The 12,726-nt window shown below is 40.1% G+C and overlaps 1 protein-coding gene across 6 annotated transcripts in view; it reads right to left on the reverse strand.

Moving 5' to 3' along the window:
- The window catches only part of DYNC1I1 (dynein cytoplasmic 1 intermediate chain 1), a 256,182-nt gene that overhangs the window by 101,116 nt on the left and 142,340 nt on the right, over nucleotides 1-12,726 (reverse strand). For all 6 annotated transcript variants that reach the window (XM_037890634.2, XM_037890632.2, XM_037890637.2 and 3 more), the window contains 3 exons: nucleotides 8,904-9,066; nucleotides 4,760-4,859; nucleotides 390-515 (listed from right to left, as the gene is read on the reverse strand). In XM_037890634.2, coding sequence (XP_037746562.1) covers nucleotides 390-515; nucleotides 4,760-4,859; nucleotides 8,904-9,066 — 389 coding nt within the window. The remainder of the gene's footprint in view (nucleotides 1-389; nucleotides 516-4,759; nucleotides 4,860-8,903; nucleotides 9,067-12,726) is intronic.

The raw sequence follows: 12,726 nt of genomic DNA on the forward strand, positions 1-12,726 counted from the left end.
TTAAAGTTGAAAAAATCACATTGAACATCAGAGGAGTGAGAGTAGGCAGCTTGGGACAGAGAGGATCCAAGGAAGTTAACGTGGGTGGGAAAGCATATGTTGCTGCCTGGATGAGGAAGTGGTACACCACAGTTACTTCATAAGTGCAAAGTCTTTATAAACTAATTCTTTTGGGGTTGTTTTAAATAGAGAATGACACTCAATCCCTGACAGGGCTGCATTATTGTTTCAAAGGATTGATGCTTTCTCAAAACATTAGACTGCTGCTTGTACTTTTTCCAAAATTGTCTATTTTTAACCTCGGCCTCTTCATCCAAGCAATAGGCAGATGGGTTGCATAGCAAACTCTATTTTGCCAAGTATGAAAAGAATGGCTTATTGAATCTTACCTGACAATGGAAAACATATTCTGGTGTGGTTTTCTTAAACTTCATGTTCCAAACTAAGGCCACCCCATCTGGCTCATGTGGAGCATCTTCATTATTGTTATAAGAAGCAACCATCAATTCAGGGTACTAGACATGAGAGAACATGCAGTAGGATTAGATTCTGTTTTGGGGATGAAGAAACTATGTGAAATCATATGAGACAGAAGCAATCATTTCTCACACTACATGTGGTATCAAGTATCTGGTTTTAATAATAATACACACCACTCCAAACATACTGTTTAACTACATTTTGGTTTTATATTTTATTAGTAAAGTCCTTAAAGATTTCTCTGTTGGCTTCATATCAGCATCCTCTCAGATATCACCAGGATATTATTATTTACTGTAGGTAGTTCTCTAAAAAGTATAACTTAAAGACTTCAGATATTCAAACTTTGTTATGAAACAGGTCCCTATACTAAAATTCTACTGCAGTGAAATCTGACAATTTAACCTGAATGCTTAAAACAGTTCCTTTCTGACCAATAGATCAGCTTTTATTCTGAAGTCCACAGTCTTCAGCATGGTAGAGAGTTGCTTTTTCCTTCTTATTTCAGACTAAGAATAAGGCATCTAGTATAGAAGATTCAAACAACAAATGAAACTATCTTCATACTGGGTCCAATTCTGCAAGATGCTGAGGTTCTCTTTTGAAGTGAAGAATGCCATCAAACAGCATTTGAGGGCACTCATTACAGTGAAGAACCGGGTCCATATTTTCTAGTACACTCAGTCTCAAAGAAAACATGTATGATGAATTAGACTTTCAGACTATATTGATTACAAATATATTGTTTTCAAATATCATAAGCAAAACTAATTTAAGTACAGTGAGCCAAACACGTTTCTGCTGTAAGTCCATTTACTTCAGTTCAGTTACATCAGGAATGAGAAAAAACAAGAAATCTACTTTATTACAAAAGAATCTAACCTAATCTTGCTGAAAAATAAGCAAATATATATATATAGTATATATATTCTTTTGTAATAAAGTAGATTTTTATATATATATATATATATATATATATATATATATACACATATATATATAAAACTGGCATATGGGTGAATGAGTACATCATTATGCAAATACTTTATGCAAATACTTGTTTATGTATTTCATAATTTAATCTAATAAGTGACCATCGAAATTGGCTTGGGCATTTTTACGATCTTTAAAAACCCAGGTATCAAATATCAAGATCAAAATAACTAATATTAATAATAATCTACCCATAAAACACAAGTCATTTACTGTTCTTGTCCCCAACTTACTCACATACATATACTTCAGAAAACTCTATCCCTCAATCCAAATGCCCCAGATAAAAAGATGAGCTTTGTAGTATGTCCAGGTTAGAAGATGTGGGTTCTGGAAAACCAATGGGGCAAACCAATGGGGCTCTGATGGAGAATGACCTGTCATCAAGCCTCTCCAATTTCAACCAAGAGTGATTCAGCTCAAGTTCTTCTTCTGGTATCTGCAGCATTACATAGGAAGGGTGGTGAGATCTCTTAGTTCCAAGCCATTTACCATTGTACAGGGGAAATGCAGAGCTGGGAGAAACAGCTCTTTAATACAGCATCCTTGAGACTGATCTGCTTTACACCAGAAACCAGCCAATCCCTCCTAGGATTGGGAGAGAGGTAAAGATGGCTTAACTGTGTACCTAAGTATCTGTTTACAGGCACAGTTGCCTATTTGGGGCTAGTTCATTCTCCTATAGAACACAACTGGAGGTTTCTAAGTGACTTTATGGTAGTCTGTCTGAGCACAAACAACTGCAGTCTTGTAAGTCATCAGTTTGCAAGCATTCTGCAGTCATAGTGAGGGCATCAACTTGTAAATTTAGTCCCAACTTTAGATATTCAATCATTGGCATCATATTGAATTGGACAACCACCATTATGAGGAGTTTTGACTTGAAGGGGTGATTGCTATTGAGAGAGGGGGTGAAGCACTATGAAAATTGTCAGTTGGGCACCTCTCAGGGGTTGATGAAGAAAATCCTGACTCTCAAGTCCCCAGTCAATGAGTACATACCAATCCCCCTTTTGGGAAGGCAAGGGTAAATCCCACAGGCAAACACCACACTTAGCGATAGGACAATGCTTTTATCTGAAGGGAGCAAGCCCAGGGACAAAAACACCACACTTAGGTCCTGTCTACATTAAGGACAGTTTTGTAAATTGTCCCACCCTTGGCCTGCTTTTGGGGTGATCACATGAGAATCAAGAAGGATCAGGCACTGTGTGTCTGAACTCTGTAGCTTTTCACTTGTTTTTGGCTTTAGATTATCCGATATAACCTTGTTCTAAACCAAGCAATGTGATTTCCCTCCCTTTTTACATGAAAGTTGAACCTATTTGGGCATTTGCCTGAATAAAAGCTGAGTAAGGACCTAAGACTTTTACCCTTCTTTCTGCAAAAGAATGAGAGGACTACTGGATTAACTTCAATTGTATGAGGGATCCCACGTGTCCTGACCCATATGTCACAAGTGACTAGGGAACAAGATAATGTGTTTAATCAAGGCATCAATGTTCTTTTTATATTTTTTCCAGTTAACTTGCCTTCAGCGTATTTTGCAGGAACAGCAAATCACAGACAATTGAGTAATGTATTCTGCGTTCATCTGATAGGTCAAATACCGTTTGGTACACTAGGCTTTGCACAATGTCGGGGTGGGAGTGTGAGCGTACCATAAACCTCTGCTTGGTGAGACACGTCAAGCTTGCCCACGTTCCTTCTGCATTACATGTACATGACAAAGGAAATAGAAAAGCCAGAGTGCCCCACCCCCAATGAAATGTGGAGTGGCACTGAGAATAGCTCAGCCTGCACATGCCAAAGAAATAAGGACTCAGGAGCTACTGGGAGGGAAAGGCAGGGCGGGGCCACCCCAGAACAAAGAGGCGGGAAATAGAACATGCTTGTGTGCCTGAGGGCCTGAAAAATTACATCTGGCAGTTTTCTAACTCGGCTTTATCTTGCTGTCCTGGGACTACAGTAAAAGCTGCCTGTTAGGAAAACATCAGATAAGAATTCCATGTAATTTCCAGCTCCTGAACAAGTGAACAACCACGATAAGCATTTCCTCAGGCTTATATTTGATTTCTGTGTAAATCCATATGTTCTTAAAGGCCACCCACATGCCAGTACATACCTCTTGTAAAATTTATATTCTTAGGTAGAAAAGTACAGAAATAAATTCTTAATTTGATTCATGGGGAGTCAGTTATATAGATGAAAAAAATCTGTTCACATGCAAATGAGATTGTATCCCATTGTTCCTAAAGTATTTTGGATCATGTATGATGTAACCAAGGCACTATGGCCTATGTGACATATTAAAACTAAATTATGTGGGCCCCCTGATCTAATGCAGGACTCTCTCTCCCTGACTTCCAACCTCTTTCATTCTAACTGCCTGCCAGTTCACTGCTTCCCCTCACCTTGTCAACTAGCATTTTACACACAAAGACCCGTCACCTGGTATGGAGGGACAAAAGACAGTCCTACTGTGCATCTTAGGAGGTGTACAGGAGGATTGAGAGAAAATTACTGCTAGTCAGAATCACTGGGTGCCTATTCCGCTGCCTCATCCCGTCCACGTACACTGCTCATCTACTTCAACTTTAAGCACATAAACTTTTACACACTGAGATCCTAAGGTGCTCAGGAGCATGGATACTTCATGTCCTCCTCATCTGCTCCTCCCCTTTCAACTAGTCACTGCTCCTGTATATCTCAGAGACCTGTAGGAAGGAAGCCCCAGTACTGAAAACCTGGTGTACTCTGTGGCAAGCTGGAGTCTAAAGTCTTCAGTAAGACCCTTCCGTTTTCATAGAGCTCTGCTGAAAATCTCTGTGGCAGAGTCAGGTACATTGAATATCATTTTTTAAGGCACTAAATATGAAAAATAAAACAGTCAAAATATTAAATTCTTTGTGCTAGTTATTCCTGCCTGCAATTGTGTTTACTTTACTTGGTTGCCAAATTATAAACTTTCAATGTGCCACAAACTTTTGTACAGAAAATGTGTAACTGTAGGGTAGAAGTTGATAGGAGAGTGGAAAGCTGGAGGTTTTACCATTTGGGTAGGGTTATTAATACATAGTTTAAATATTAAGTCATGATTTTTAACATCAAATACAACCAAAAAACAGATTCATATACTCACTAGTCTCCCCCTACACACACACACACACACTCACTCACTCTTTAAGAGCCAATTGTTAACTAATGCCTAATGTCAATGAAACAAAATCTTATCAGATAAAACAGAATCAAAGCTTTACATGTGGCTCACAACTTCAATTCTTACCTGAAGAGACCAATCCATACAGGTGACAACACGATGCTTTGACCAATGCTCATCATAGAACTGACGATTAAAGGAAAGGTTGGCTCCAGCTTGAACATCTCTGTGTGGATTCAAACAACAAAAGGTATGCTTTAAGGTACCAGGGCTTACTTGCCATGACCACAAATGTAAGGATTTCTGACTGCCCCCTTTTCCGATTCCCTCTTTCCCAGCCTTGTCATCTTCACTTAATAATCCTGTCCCTGGCTATTTAGTCTTATTGGCCATCTTACCTGGGAGTAATAGAAGAGTCACACTTTTGCATTTGAAATAAATTTGTGTACATATTTGACACAAAGCAGAATTGCTAATTTCCCCCCCAAACCCTCACCCATTCACCTTCCTCAATCACTGTGTACAAAAAACCTTGTTGTCACTCAGGCCTACAACCTGGGCATCATCTTCAATTCTGTCCTCAATCTTGATCCTCACATTCAGGCTTTGTCTAAACCTTGCCAATTTTTTTTGTGTAACACCACTAAGATACAACCTTTCCTATCCACCCACGCAGCTAAAAGTCTCATCATTTCCCGTCTTGACTACTGCAACTTCCTCTTCTCTGCTATCTTGTCCCAATCATTTCCATTCAAAATTCTGCATCAAAGACCATTTTGCTAGTTCATTGCTTTGATTGTCACCCCTTCCCTTGCATCCCTCCACTGGCTCCCCTTTCTCCATCCATCAAACATGAGCTATTTGTCTTAATTTTCAAGACCATTCTCAGCCTATCCCTACCCCACTGATCATCTCTCTCGTACTAATAAGATGTCACTTCCCACCTCCAGTCGTCCAATGATTCTAGCCTTCATCACCCTTGTTATATTTTCAAACAATGATCCCTTTCTCCCATGCTGTCTCTCATGCATGGCAGGAGCTCCCTGTAAACATCCAAAAAGCTAATTCCTTATCCTCCTTCCAAACCCTTCTTAAAACTCTCGTGTGCCGTGATACTTACCAAAAACTTGACAACTGTTAGGCAAGTGGTGAACTGTAACTACTGCCTATCACGCTGACTAGTATGATCTCATTGTTTCCTGGTGCTCCTCCATCTGGTCTGTCTATATCCAGCTGTTGTTTCTTGTCTTATACTTAGATTGTAAGCTATTTGGGGCAGGGACCATCTTTTGTTCAGGGTTTGTACAGCACCTAGCACAATGGGATCCTAGTCCATGGCTGGAGCTTCTAGGTACTGCCACAGTTCAAATAAAAATAAACAGTGCCTATGAAATGCATATAGTTCTTATAAAGCCATAATATGCCCCAGCTCCAAATCGACATAAGGTATCACCACTCAAGTTATAATGACTGTCTGGTCCTATATATGTATTCCCCTATTACAGGTTACCTTCTTGTGTTCATTGTGGATTCACTCACTGCAAGGGTCTAAGTAAGGTCTTCGATGTTATGTAGGGTTGCCATTGCTAACTCATACACCACCTGCCCTGCCCTTCCCCCAAGGCCATGCCCCTGCCCCGCCCCTTCTCCAAGGCCCCACGCCTTCTCACTCCATCCCCCCTCCCTCCATCGCGCGCTCTCCCCCACCCTCACTCACTTTCACGGGGGTGGGGCAAGGGGTTGGGTGGGGGTGTGGGCTCTGGGCTGGGAGGTGGAGCAGAGGGGTTCGGAGTGTGGGAGGGGGCTCTGGGCTGAGACTGGGGCAGGGGGTTGGGGTGCAGAAGGGGGCTCAGGGCTGAGGCAGGGGGTTGGGGTGCAGAAGGGGGTGAGAGGTGCAGGCTCTGGGCAATGCTTACCTCGGATGGCTCCCAGAAGCGACCAGCATGTCTGGCTCCTAGGCTCAGGTGGGACCACGTGGCTCAGCGTATTGCCCCTGCCTGCAGGAACTGCCCCCACAGCTCCCATTGGCTGCAGTTCCCAGCCAGTGGGAGCTGCGGAGTTGGCGCTCTGGGCGGGGCATGAGGGGCAGCCCACAGAGACCCCTTGGCCACCCCTGTGCCTAGGAGCCAGACATGCCGGCCACTTCCGGGAGCCACGTGGAGCCAGAATAGGCAGGGAGCCTGCCTTAGTCCTGCTGCACCACCAACCAGACTTTTGGCCTATTAAAAACTCCTGGATTGCTTTTAATAGTCACTGGGAGACTGAGACCAATTCCGGTAGACTCCTGGCCAGTCCGGGAGGGTTGGCAACCCTAATGTCATGGAAGCTCTATGGTAGCCTGGTAAGGAGCACTAATACAGTAACTCCTCACTTAACATTGGAGTTATGTTCCTGAAAAATGCAACTTTAAGTGAAACGATGTTAAGCGAATCCAATTTCCCCATAAGAATTAATGTAAATGGGGGGGTTAGGTTCCAGGGAAATTTTTTTCACCAGACAAAAGACTATATTATATTTTTATATATATATATATATACACATATATACACACACACACACACACACACACACAAAGTATAAGTTTTAAGCAAACAATTTAATGACAGTCATTATGCAAGGTAACCTATTTCCCCTTGTTTTTTCCTACCCCCCCCCCCCCCCCCCCGACGTTCTTGTTAAACCCTGGATTTGTGCTGGAAATGGCCCAACTTGATTATCATACACATTGTAAGGAGAGTGATCACTTTAGATAAGCTATTACCAGCAGGAGAGTGGGGTGGGGGGAGGTATTTTTTCATGCTTTGTGTGTATAAAAAGATCTTCTACACTTTCCACAGTATGCATCCGATGAAGTGAGCTGTAGCTCACAGAAGCTTATGCTCAAATAAATTGGTTAGTCTCTAAGGTGCCACAAGTACTCCTTTTCTAGTTGAGAAGTAGATTCCATCACCCCTAACCCCACTTAGGTTTGGCTCTGTGAGGAGAAGGGTGAATTCAACGGATTGGGCTGTTCAAAGTTGTCTTCATGATTCTTCTTGAACTTTAGACAAAGAAACTCTTGCTTTAATTTAAAGATATTTAATGATTGTGATCTTGCATTTACATAGCACCTATCAGCTACATGGATCCAAATACTTCACAGATTTTACTAACTGGCTGTATAAACTCTGTGTAGAGGAATCACAGGACCCTCTGGGGTGAACTGAAGCAGCTGTGCAGTAGTGGACTGCAATGCTACCCAACAGCTTAGGGTAGTCCATGAAGAACACTGTATCCAATTAAAACTGTGGGGGAAATTTTAGAGCTTGTCCACACAAAGACTTAGAGCATGCAAAACTAGGGTATGAATCTACAGTTCTCTAGCCTGCCACTCAGTATCTGCCTGGGTGGACCCTGCTACCACACACTAAAAGTTCCGCAGTGCACTTTGACGTACTGCACCACAGAACTTTTAGTGCACCGCAGCAGGGTCCACATGGCCAGTTAGTGCACAGCAGGCTAGTGTGTTGTAGATTTACACCTCAGTTTGTCACACACTCTCTGACCATGTAGACAAGCCCTCATTTAGGCAGAATGCAATTACTCCAGGTGGAAACTGTCTAAGATTTCAGTACTAACACCCTACCTTTGAAATGTGTAATGACACATTAACAAATACAGGTAATCAAGACCTTGATTTTTTTACATTGTCTGAAAGATAGTGCTATAATAAAGAAGAATCATAATGAAGAAGTTGTCCTAAAGTTTTCTCTTGATGATCTAGTCAGTAGCTCAGTTGCAAAGAGCCAGATTTTTAAAGTAGTTTGGAACATCAGGGGATTTTCAACTCCAATAGAAGTTAGGCTCCTATTCACTTTTGAAGATCCCATGAGCCTTTCCACATCTTTAGGTGCCTAACTACACATAAAAACCTGGTCCAAAGTTTAAAAAGGAGTATGAAATGACAAATAATAATCAGAGGGAAAAATCATTTTTTTCCCCAATATTTTCCTTGTTTTCATCAAAATTTGAAATGTTGTCAAAAGATTGAAATTCAAAAAATGTAGACTAGCTCTAATAAGAATTTTAAAAGAAATCAGATCAAGCACGAAGCTATTTTACAAAATACTTCAGTATAACACACTGATTATAGACTTTCAAACTATCAATCTCTGAGGTTTCATTGTCTCTCTCTGACCAGTATTCTATTTTTTTTAAAGATGCACCTTTATCAGCTTTTCTTCAATATACATTAGAGTGGTGGTATTATTTAAAAAAGTAAAAAACTGACCCATCTTTCTCTTCTACATCTCTGCCACTGTAGTCAAAGAATATGTCTGAATCTTCAGCCAAAGCTCGCTCAATTACACGTATTGTCCGGTCGAAAAATATCAGGAATTCTTCTGAATGGAGAATCTGTTGTTTTTCTTCCTCTGTCAATTCTCTAGGAGGAGCTTGCAAAGTACAAAGACATTGTTAAGAATATGACAGCGGAGACGTTTCCAAATGAATCAAAGTCTTCAGTAAAAAGGAACTTTTTATACGAAAGCTCATTGCATTACTGACAGGAATAAATCAGTGCTTTACATTTAAAATTATTACTAAGAATGATTTTAAATGTATCAAAATGTACTCCTGTATTCATAGAATGTAGCATTTATGCAGAAGAGATCCTATATCTTGCATATTTATTATTCTGAAGAGGAAAATACTTAAGACCCAAAATTAAATAAACCCTTCATTCATATTTCAGGAAATAGTTCTGACTGACATTAATTGCCATACTAAACTTGAAAAAGCATAACACTTATATAACAGAGGACCTGTCTTAAATGCCCTTTTAAAGCAGATAACTTTTTATGGCTAACATAAAATAATCTTCTTAACTTGGTAAAAGTTATACTACAGTTCATTGTATTAAAAGGGCTGCTGGATTTCACGTCAGATAATACTTCTGTTCTGTTCTTTCATTTTCTTCCTGGTGCAACTGGTAAATTTTGTTCCTGTTTTGGATAGTTTGTGAGGCAATGAAATAAATAGCTAAAGTTCCCTTCGCATGTTAACAGTGAAGAAAATGTAAAAAACGAACAAATTCTATTTTCTTTAAATATTTTTTTATTATTTGTAAAAGAACTTTAAAACCAGAGTGGACGGACTTACTGTACAATTCCCTGCTCACTGACACCAACAAAAGCTACAGAGAATCAAACTCTTTTACAGGCATAGTATTTTTTTGAGCCAGATTCTGACATTTGATTTAAAATATGCTTAACCCTTAGAAGACTAGACATTTTCCAAATGAATGACCATTGGAGAAATGTGACTACTTATATGTAGGTTTGGAAGAATTAGATTTTTATTAGTTAATGCTGACAAACATAAATTTCACTGTACGCACACAAATTGACAAAATAATATTTCCATCAATAATAATCAAAATTTACAGTTAGGCAAAGTAAGAAAGTTGCTGCTTGAGAAATTATTAGAGTTTCATTTAAGGCTATTTACTTCGAATATTTTGACACGTGATGTGGACAGTTTGTGTTTTAACAATTATAAAACTTTAACTTTTTGATTCTCATTATCTACTGTCATTAAATAATTATTGTCTGATCCTCCCCATTGTGTGATCCCCGCATAATGTTCTGCAGCTCTGAAAATTTAAATTGATAAAAATCTAAAAAAAAATGCTTGATATTATCAGAAATTAAGGATTGAATTTTGCCAAGCCTACTTACATGAGATGGGGATTTTTAGGCTTGCACACTCAACTGTCAGTTTGTGTGATCATAGCATATGCTTATATTTATTTATAATCAGTGACTAACATATAATACCTGTGTTATACATCTCCAAGGTTCATCACACTTTGCTACACTACAGCCTGATTCTTAGAGGTGCAGAGCTCCTGCAACTCCCATTGACTTCAGCTGGAATTGTGGGTGCTTGGAACCTCTGAATACCTAGCCCTTAGATTGGCTTATAGCCCTGAGTAGGCAAAGGTGCCTCCCAGAGCTCTCCAGTGCACAAGGGAGCACACCTATTGCTAAACCGTTTCACAATATACTCCCGTTTATGATAGTGGCCAGCTCTATTGCTGGTGGAGAAGAGGGCACTCTGGTACCTTGTGGGATTGTGCAATTGTAGCTGGAACTTGATAAGGTGATAGTGGGGGCACAAGTGGGGGAAGGCTCTTTGTGCCCTGCTCCTCACACTGTGTACTCACTCAGGGGCCACCCACAAGCGGGTCATATATAACAATCCTATTACAAACGATATGGGCCAGATCTTTTGGTTTACGTTAACTGGGCCCAAATTCTGAAAAGGACATTTTCCAATATATTCCACCAGTTAAAAAACACTCCCTACAAGATTCACTGAGTTTACTTTCCTCATAGGGTTTAATAACCTGTTCACAAACTATAACTTGAGAGTGTGGATACCAGGAGAAAAGGAAATTGAGAAGTTCTTAGAGTTCCAAAGCTAAATTCTCCTTTCAGTTTATACCAGCCAACCCCAGTGATTTGTAATGCATTGCATGCTATCTCTATAATCTTGTAAATCAAACATAATAAACTGAAAAGCTGTCTTTACCAATACGACATTTTAAACAATTAATCTTTGTTTTAGTTATATTAGCTACCTTGGAAAAGGGTTCAGGATCTACCTTTGGAAAATGCCACAGGTGTCACTGATTTACAACAAATTAATCCTGCCAATGGACCAAATTTCCAGCTGGTGAAGCTCTAATGACTTCAGTGCAGTTATGCTAGAAAAGAATTTGGCCCATCATTTGTAAATAGGCTTCCAAACAACATACCGTAAAAGAATCGACAGCTAAAAAAGTGTTTTTCTAAAACTACAGATTCCAACCGGTACTGATTAATAGCTGAATCAAAGGTCTTCTATGTTTGAACTGACTGTTCAGATTTTAATTGAGGTATTTATTTTTTAAAATATCTCAGTCTCTCCAGATCTTACTGGGTTAAATAGCAACAGCCCAAAGGTTAATTCAATATACTTGAATTTACCTTGTATCTCTGAGAACACCTCGAGAGCACTGATATTAAACTGTAACTTCATACCTTGGTGTACCCTAACGCTTAATGAAACTCAAAATGACAGAGTTCAAAGCTACACTTCGAAACTATGTTCCACTTGCTGAGCTGTAGTATATAGGATTTTTGTTTCAAATACCAGATTGACACAGCTGTGCACACCCCTTTTGACATTTCCCACCCAGTAGCTTTATGTTGGGTTTTGGCCTTAGAAGGCTTGGCACCACACTGTACCGAAGACGACACAGGAAACCACATTTACTCTCAGATACATGGATTCATTCAGGTAGCATGGAGGTAGCAAAAGCAGAATATTTATCTATGATTCTTATACAGCCCCTAGCGCTGTAGAACTTGAACACTTTGCAACCTTCACTGTGTTTATCGTCACAACACCGCTGTGAGATAAGGAAATACTATTATCCCCATTTTACAGATGTGGAACTGAAGCCCAGAGAGACACGACTTGCCCAAAGTCTGTGGCAAAACAGGGAACTGAACCTGGATTTCTCAAGTTCCAGACTAGTGCCCTAACCACTGGACACCCTGCCTGTCTCTTACTAATATTTGTCCTTTATAAGTCTGTCCTCATCATCGTAATTTTAAAACTGCAGGGCCAGTTCAGATAGTGTGGCCAAATATGCAGCAAGTCACAGGGGTCCATCTTACCCCATAAAGGCTGAAATATTAGTGTGATGTTTACTGCTCATGATCCAGTGTCATATGACTTGGAGTATGAGCATTACTCTGAAAACGAGAGCTCTGAAATGACCTGGAAGAAGTCAGCGTAAGGAGAGGCACCGAATGTGATTCTGACCTTCCTTGATGGTATGAGAGAAGAAAGAACACCTGGGACCTGAGCCCTGCACGGGACTATTTTTTAATCCCACTCCTGTCCCATACTGTAATACCCACTCCCACCTGCTCCCGTATTGTTTCTTTCACTTTTATCCCACTTGCACTTGCAAAAACCTTAGATCCCGCAAAACCCACAAAAGACACAGATTCCCCTATGCTACCAAAAAAAAAAAAAAAAAAGATTGTGTGTATACACAC

Source organism: Chelonia mydas, chromosome 2, assembly GCF_015237465.2.
Source record: "Chelonia mydas isolate rCheMyd1 chromosome 2, rCheMyd1.pri.v2, whole genome shotgun sequence".
Classification (NCBI taxonomy): domain Eukaryota; kingdom Metazoa; phylum Chordata; order Testudines; family Cheloniidae; genus Chelonia; species Chelonia mydas.